The sequence below is a fragment of the Orycteropus afer genome, unplaced genomic scaffold (genome assembly GCF_000298275.1).
Source record: "Orycteropus afer afer isolate SDZICR_OR568_19922 unplaced genomic scaffold, OryAfe1.0 scaffold00256, whole genome shotgun sequence".
Classification (NCBI taxonomy): Eukaryota; Metazoa; Chordata; class Mammalia; order Tubulidentata; family Orycteropodidae; genus Orycteropus; species Orycteropus afer.
Genome location: NW_006921843.1, coordinates 4,501,066 through 4,510,206, shown reverse-complemented (window position 1 = coordinate 4,510,206; position 9,141 = coordinate 4,501,066). Strand labels below are relative to the sequence as shown.

The window sequence follows — 9,141 nt, the reverse complement described above, 5'->3', positions numbered from 1 at the left end:
TCTTCCACATAGTTACCTCTTCCCTGTGTCCATCCCTCCATGCACTCCTGCCCCCTGAGCTGTGTTCCTGTGCATACACAGCCCTTCTATTGTCCCATGATTGTTCTCCCCAAGGAGTGTATCTACCTCAGGTAAATGTTCACCTCATATGCCTGACTTTTGTTTGGCTGGAAGCCACATGTGTGGGTTCAATTCCAGACCTGAAGGGCAGCTAGGGGCCATAGTCTCAGTGGTTCTACCAGGCTCTATCAGACCAGCAAACATGGTCCCCCCCCTTTTTTCCCCCCAAATAATTCTGAAGTTTGTTCCACATTATTTTCCCACTCTGTCCAGGATCTCCTACATAGATTCCCCCTCCAAGTGGTTGACAGTGGTCTTATCCTGGCTCTCACTTCTTTAGGATATATACCTAGTAATGGAATGGCTGGGTCAAATGGTATTTCTAATTCCAACTTTTTAAGCCAGTCACCATCTAGGTTCTTCTGGTCTCATAGTAGTATAGGCTGAGGATCACATGGTGTAGCAGTTGCTTGGACTAATTGTTTCCATGAATCTTTGGTTTTCTTCATTCTTCTTCGCTCTGGATGAGGAGAGACCCATCGTTGCATCTAGATGGCTGCTTGCAAGCTTTAAAGATCACAGTAGCTACTCACCAAAGTAGGAAGTGGAACAATGTTTCGTGTAGTATGTTATGCCAATTGAGCTTGATGTCTCCTGTGACTATGGTCCTGAGCCCACAGGTTCAACTACTTGCTCCCTCTGGGTAGAGAAGTCACTACAACCTTGTCCCTTGTCAGCTCTACTATATACCTGGGAATTCTTACAGAGCATACAAATATATTTGTAGAAACATTGTCTGCCAACCCTGTCCATGGTCTTGGGCACATTCCCCATTGCATAGACATGCCTAATAGTTCAGCCTGCCCACCCACTTATCCACCCGTATACCCATGTTTGCTTTCACTGACAACACATATGTGCAAAATGGTTCATTTTTGTTGTCTGTACCTCCCAGGTACCTCTCTATGCCTTCCTCTTCCTCAATGCCATCATGTTGATCACTCATATTTGGTACATTGCCCTTCTCTTCACCCAAATCAAAATTTGTCTGTACCTGTCAAACAGTGTTCCCTCCCCTCCCTTCCCCTCCCACCCTTGGTAACCAACAAAGAAAATTTCCTTCCATATATAAACTTTCCTTGACTTTCACAATAAAGGACTAATATAATATTTGTCCTGTGATTGACTTATTTCACTCAGCATAATGTCCTCCAAGTTCATCCACGTTATGCAGTGTTTTGCAGATTCTACGTTATTCTTTAGGGTTGCATAGTATTCCATTGTGTGTATATACCATAGTTTAGTTACCCATTCTTCAGTTGATGGACACCTAGGTTGTTTTCATCTTTTGGCTATTGTAAATAGTGCTGCAATGAACATGGGTGTGCATATGTCTGTTTTTATCCTGGCTCTCTCTTCTTTAGGATACATACCTAGTAATGGAATGGCTGGGTCAAATGGTATTTCTAATTCCAACTTTTGAAGGAATTGCCATACTGCTTTCCACAGTGGTTGTACCATTTTACAGTCCTACCAGCAGTGTTTGAGAGTCCCAATCTCTCCACATCCTCACCAGCATTTTTTAATTTTGTGTCTTGTTGAACTTTGCTAGTATTGCTGGGGCAAAATGGTATCTCATTGTTTTGATTTACATCTCTCTGATGGCTAATGATCATGAGCATTTCTTCATGTATTTGCTGGTTGCTTGAATATCCTCTTTGGTGAAGTGTCTATTCATGTCTTCTGCCAATTTTTTAATTGAATTGTTTGTCTTTCAGTTGTTGAGATGTTGGGGTTTTCTATAAATTCTAGAGATAAGTCCCAACAAGGAATAGTTTTATTTTTTAAAATAAATATTATCATTCATTACATTTCAAATTCCCAGCACCCATGCAATGGAATCTTAGTCCTCATTGATAAATTCAGCCCATTTTAGGGATTCTAATTTGATTATCAAAATCTCAGTCTCATTTTTAGGAAAAAGATTCAATCATAGGGTGTTATTATCTCTGATCTCTTCCACATAATTGCAGTGAGCTGTTGTTGAGGAACAGGCCATGATCTCTTCCTTTCTTATTCTCTCTCCTCCCTTGCCAGCTTATGGCACCATGATGGCCTCTACCTCAGATGCGAATGGGAGTGACCATCTCCTTTTTCTGTGATCATCTCCTCTTCCTGTCTGACACAGCTCCCGAGCCTATTGAGACAGGCAGGGAATCTAGCTACCTAGGTCAGACAGACCCCTGACTCAATATCCTTGAAATTTTAGCCTACATGTAGATCACCACATAATTCTAGCTGCTGGTGTCAGAAAACTGATTAGTTAGCAAGCCAGGGGCTTGAGTGAGATAAAGAGGCCACAAATTAAAAGCCCTGAGCTTGATTAGTTATACAATGTTGATAAACATCCGGATTGTTTTTGTAAAACTCTCATTAGGTGTCCAGCAGGTGCAGAGCATGTACAGTAAAGGTTAACAGGACTGACAAAGTGACTTTCCACCAGAGGCAGGCGAGAATAAGAATCTCTCACTGGGGCTCAAAGTGAGGTACAGAGACATCATGCATGTGTAACTTGAACCTCAGAACCCCACTCATTTCGTGAATAAAGGTGATGCCTCTCTTCTAAGACCCGTTATAAACCTTACTCAAACTAAAAACTCACCTACGTGAGGATAGAGAAAGGAAGAGATCATGGCCTGTTCCTCAACAACAGCTCACTGCAATTATGTGGAAGAGATCAGAGATAATAACACCCTATGACTGAATCTTTTTCCTCAAAATGAACATAAGATTTTTATAACCATCAAGTCAATTCTGACTCCTAGTGACCCCCATTGAGTTTCCAAGGCGGTAAATCTTTACAGAAGTAGATTGCCCATTTTTCCTTCTGTAGAGTGGCTGGTGGGCTTGAACTGCCAACCTTCTGGTTAGCAGTCAAATGCCTTAGACACCGTGCTACGAGAGCTCCTTGAGTTTGGTTTGTAAACCTTAGGAATCCCTTTATTTGGGGAGAGACTGGAGGCTAGCATAGGCAAAAGCCCCTCTTGTCTCTCCCTCGCAAACCCCTCCCCTCTCCTCTCTTTAATAAACTTTGGTTCATGTAGACATTTTGCCTCTCCTGTTCAATTTTTCTGTCAGTAGAAGGCAAAGCCTCCTGCTCAGGGTCCCAGCACCCACGTAACACTATCATCACCAATTCCTGGGTACTTTACCCAATGATTCTTTCTGGGTATGAGGTGCTTCACTGGTTTAACAGCTGTCAGTAATTGTAGAGTAATTCTAGGCAAGAGGATGGTCCTTTATGTGTTCAAGAGACCCCCTAAGACCTTATATGAGATGTTCTTGCAGGGTGGAGAGTCTCAGGGTCCAACTCTAACCTCTGAGAATGTTGATCACCTCTACTCGGAAATGACCCCTTTCTGCCCTTCCCTGGCTCTTTTTGTAGACAAGAGTGGTTGAGAGGATCATCTTGTGGGTTCCAAGGGAGGTTTTCTCTCTGCACCCCTGAATGGGGGTGCCTAGTACTATGGTGGGTGTTTTGTTTGAAGGAACAATTCAAAGCCCAACACCTTGTATCCTCTGCCATGTGCTTTTGACAATTCCTGCCTTGAACATGCATCCTTTGGGTTTTAGCTACAGCTTTGCACAATTACCTAGCTGGAGGTACAATTAACTTATATTTATTGTTGACTATACAACAACAGGAAAGTACATATTGATTACTTTATTTTTATACAGTAACAAAACTCTTGGTCACTCTAAATTATTAGGGTATGATATTTGATATCACTGTGTACTTTTTTTCATCATGTAGTTTTCAAACAATAAATATTCAATGAGTTTCTAATAGAGGATTAAATAGTTGTTTTATCCAAACCAGGGGTAAGCAAACTAAACTACTATTCCTTTGAGTGAGATCTAAGAAATAGGATATTTATGGCTCCTTTCCAAGTCTTCTTGCACCTCATAATTTTCTTTTTCTCCTTCTCCTCCCTCCTTTTTCCTCTACATTTGTTTTCTCTTTAATTTCTCTTTCTTGTATAGTTGCTTATTCCTTAAATGACCTATTGGTGGTAGCACCCAATGGTATTTCTTGGCTACTCAAAGGATACAAATAAAGAGATTATAGAATCGATGTATTGATTTATCTCGATTGGAGTATTGTCACTTTCATTTGATCCTGTTCCAACTAAAACATTAAGTTTACTAACATATGCTAACAAAACATTACTTTAAGTTTAGGGCATTACATTTTACATTAATAATATATCCAAATTACCAAAACTTTTTAATGAAAATATTTCCAGAGACTTAAGTTGTTTAAATGGCCAAAATAGACTTACTACAGTTTTGTTTTAAAAATCAAAGAAGCAAAGCACATTAGCATTCAGTTTCTGTGGACATTTTCGCTTGCTTAACCTTTTGTCCTTCTGTTGTAATTCCACATACAACTACTAAGTTACTTGCACTGCTGGCATGTCCAGATCTGTCTAATTTACCCTGAATGGGTTTAGCAATCCTAGGATGGCCATGCAAACTTTTTGACCTTATACATGGGAATCCGAAACCTTGGTCTGGATTCACACACAGTAAATGTTCCTTTTCAGTTTTGTCAGTGACAGCTAGGGATAAATGAGAGATTTGAGGGACTCTTCCAGAAACATAATTTTCATCTTCAGTATATGTAAACTGCTGTTTCTGCTCGGCTTGCACTGCAGCTTCAGAAACAATGTGAGGAATGTCTGTACTACGAGATCGTGTAATCTTTTGAACTTGGCATTTCCATTCTGTTGTCCATTGTTGTACTGTGGAGGGGCCTACTTGACCCAACACTGAGCTGCATTCTGAACTCCTGTTGTTGACTCCACTGACCAATCTTCCATGAGAATATACAAAGCTTCTGGATTTCATTGTCTTATAAGTATTGAAAGTTTCATCAGGGTAACAACGGGCAATTTTTCTTTCTTCTAAGGGACAGGTGACAGTGCCTTCCACCTTTGTCGTTTCCACTGTTAGCTGAGTGTTTTGAAAATCTGATTTGCTCTGTCCATGCATGACATCTGTTTGATTCAAATTTGGTGAAATAGTTTCTTCTCTTTTAGAGTCTGCCTGTTTTTCATCATCATTGGTTAAAATTCCAATATCTGGACCTAATTTTGGCTCTGACAGGTTCTTTAAATTGTCTGATGTAAGTCTACTACAGTCTGGTGTTGGGCTTGTGCTAGATAAAAGGCGAAGGCTACCCTGATGCTCGGGTACTAGATGTGTTTTTGCATCTTTCTCTTCCTTCACACGGAACGAGCAGGCTTTTTTCCTTAATCCTATCCCTGGTGACATGGAGAGAGAAGAATCCTCATACAATAACTCTTCTCCATTAAAATGGTATCTGTACATGCTGTAGCCATCAGCACTGTTGATACTGCTTTGCCTTAGAAGATAAGTTGCATCACATTCAGAAGAAGCTCGTGACCGTGTCTGTATCAGATCAGACTTGTCAATTCCTTCAAGATTTTCAAGAGCATTCACCATTCTGCTAGATAATTCTTCTAGTTGAGAAAGTCGAAGGTCAACGGTCTGTAGAGAAGCTTTCATAAAGTTTTCTCTTTCATTGATTTCTTCCAGCCTCATTGACATATTTTCAACTCTGGTGAATACAAAGGGATAGATTATTAAAGTGAGATTAACTATGTACTAAAAATAAAACACAATGTAATTGCTACATGAATTTTCAGTCTTTTGAGAATCATGACCTTGAGTATATTTTCCAACTTTACATACTTCTCATATGACCACTAAATATTATTATAAGGGACATCAGAAAATAATTCAATTAATGCTTAATGGGTATAGTGCTTGCTGTTTACCAGCCATTGTTCTAAGTACCTTATGGGGTCATTAACAAGCACTTAATGAGGTATTGTTCTAGGCTTATTGATTCCTCACAATATCCCTAGAAGTTTGGTATTATTGCTATCATCCTTATTTTACAGGCAGAGGAAAATTAAATCAAGAAGAGTGTAATTTGCCCAAGGTCACACAGCTACAAAGCAGTGGAGCTGGGATGTGAACACACACAGTATAGCTCCAGCATTTGCTTGTGGCTTTGTCTCTTAACCACCTCTAATAAAAAAGAAAAACATCAGCATTTAGTTTTTTGAGTTCTGACTGTCACTATCAGCAATAAATGGTTATGATGACAAATTAAAATCCTTATTGGAAGTTCAGGGGATTCAGAAAATGAATTGTTAATAATGAAGTTCAGTTAACTGGATGATTTACTTAAGGGACAATGCCAAAGCACACTGCTGGCAAGTAGATTCTGACTCGTAGGGATGTTATAGGCCAGAGTAGAACTGCCCCATATGGTTTCAAAGGCTGTAAATATTTGTGAAAGCAAACTTCCACATCTTTCTCCTGTGGAGCAGCTAGTGAGTTCAAATTGCTGACCTTTTGGTTAGCAGCCGAGTGTTTTAAACTTTGGACCACCAGGGCACCTCTAAGGGATAATAGATCATTTTATTGTCTGAAGAATATCAGTAATATTAAATTATTCATTATATGTAATAAGTTATCATTACCTTAATAAGGTAATTGTAGCAGATTATAAATATCTGTTGTCAGACCTTTTTTCTTCTTTAACTTCTAAAAGATTAGGCAAGAGCCTACAAAACCACAATGTTGCTTACACAAAATCTGTTGGTATAGACCATGTTTTATATTTCAAGAGAATGTCCCATATGAATTCTTTCAACTTGTCCATGAAATTTAACTCTAAGAGGTAGTGAGGTATGCCCAGGACCTAGGACTGCCTTTCAAAAGTTAAGTTTGTCTAGGGTTGGGGGTGGGAGCTCTGGTAGCATAGTGCCTAAGGCACTTGACTGCTAATCAGAAGGCTGGCAGTTCAAACCCACCAGCCACTCCTCAGAAGAAAGGTTGGGCAATCTACTTCTGTGATACCGCCTCGGAAACCCAAGGAGGGGTCACTATGAGTTGGGTCCGACTAGACGGCACATAATAACAACTACAATAATGATGCTAGAAGCTATGCCTCTGATATTTCAAATACCAACAGGGTGTCCACCCATGGTGGACAGGGTTCAACAGAGCTTCCAGACTAAGACAGACTGGGAAGAAAGGCCTGGTGATCTAAAATTAGCCAGTGAAAACCCTTTGGATCACAACAGAACATTGTTTGATATAATGCTGAAAGATGAACTCTCTAGGCTGGAAGGCATTCAAAATATACAGTGGCCACAACAATGGATTCAAGCATATCAGCGACTGTGAAAATTGTGCAGATTGGGTAACTGGTTCATTCTGTTGTGCGTAGGATCACCATGAGTTGGACCAATTCGATGGCAATTAACAACTCACTTGACTTGCATTGCAATCTGTTTCTACTCGGTTTTATCAGTCTTTGCTAGCCTCTCTACATATCCTTATACATTTCCTCACTTGTTCTTTCTTTCCTTTTATCTACATCATGATGATGTTGCCCCCTTTTTTTGCCTCCTGGTGCTTTTCTCTGTGATGCTGACTCCTCTGCACTGCCCTGGCTGATTATATCGCCTGTACTGTACCCCCCTGCTGCTGCTTCTGTTGCTGCTTCTGTTGCTGCCTTACTCCTCATTCACTTTTGCTAATTCTGTGCTTGTTAGCCACATTGACAGCTATGTTCTTATGTGTGGGAGGGTTCTTGGTTTCTATTCTTAAACAACTCTTTTTATGGGGAGAGGACTATTTATATGCCCCTTAGGAAACCACATCCTCTGAGCAGGAAGGGTCTGGCTTCCTGGAAGTTTGCCACCAAGAGGACCAATTCTCCATGTATAAAAAATCCTGGTTTCCCTCTTTTAAAGCATCCCATACTACAAATTCAGAGTTGAGTCTCTTCTGGAATTTCAGGGCCCCACAGAAGAGTTTTTCACTATTAGGTTTGCATTACTTCTGAGTAAGGTTAAGATTTGATTTTCTCTCTGTTAAATGTGGGAACTCCAGTGGTGTAGTGCCTAAGGCATTTGACTGCTAACCAGTAGGCTAGCAGTTCAAACCTACGAGGTGCTCCTTGGAAGGAAGGTTGGGCAATCTATTTCCATAGTGATACGGCCTCAGAAACCCAAGGAGGGGTCACTATGAGTCGGAAATGGCAGTGAGGTGTTTTTTTTTTTTTTTTTTATGTTAAATGTAATGGCTCTTGTTCACCCTAAATCTGTTACTTCTGATGATTCCTTTTTGTATTAAAAACCACACAGACTTCATAACAAACTTGAGATAGTTTAACAAATACTATGTTTAGAGATAACATAGCTATGCAAAATTTTAAAAATAAATAAAATGGCAGTATGGATAAGTATTTTCCCCTCCCCCATAGAACCAGTGACTAAGATCTGTCAGTGGTAGGAGGGTAGGACATACCTCTTTTGGCGTCTTACTACTCTCCCATCCCTACTTAACAATTTACCATTAAGTTGATTCCAACTCATGGTGACCCCATGTGTGTTAGAGTAGAACTGCACTCCATAGGGTTTTCAATGGCAAAATTTTAAAAGTAGATCACCAGTCCTTTCTTCTGATGGTGGACTTGAGCTGCCAACCTTTGTATTAGCAGCAGAGTTTGTTAACCATTTGCACCACCAAGGCACCCCTCACACACCAGCCCAATCCTACTGTCACTCCCTCAGTTGTGGCTGTAGAAAAAACAATGTGTCATGTGTGGTTTAGGTTAAGAAATTATCTGTAAAGAGACAGAGACTTGCAGATTGGATAAGAAAACAAAATCCATCAATGTTCTCTCTACAAGATACACACCTTAGAGACAAAGACAAAGATAGACTAAAAATCAAAGGTTGGAAACGATATATCAAGCAAATGGCAACCGTAAAAGAGCAGGAATGGCAATATTAATTTCTGATCAAATTGATTTTAAGACAAAAACCACCATATGAGACAAGGAAGGACATTATATAATGATTAAAGGATCAATTGAACATGAAAATATAACCATAATATGTATCTATGGACCCCATGAAAGAGCCCCAAAATACATAAATCAGACTTTAAAGGAGTTGAAAAGTCAAATAG

The 9,141-nt window shown here is 39.9% G+C and overlaps 1 protein-coding gene across 1 annotated transcript in view; it reads right to left on the bottom strand.

Moving 5' to 3' along the window:
- Window positions 1–4,440: 4,440 nt before the first annotated feature.
- Window positions 4,441–9,141, bottom strand: part of TRPM1 (transient receptor potential cation channel subfamily M member 1) — a 219,368-nt gene continuing 214,667 nt past the window's right edge. Inside the window, exon 27 of the mRNA XM_042782188.1 lies at window positions 4,441–5,704. Within this exon, the coding sequence (XP_042638122.1) occupies window positions 4,441–5,704 (1,264 nt within the window). The remainder of the gene's footprint in view (window positions 5,705–9,141) is intronic.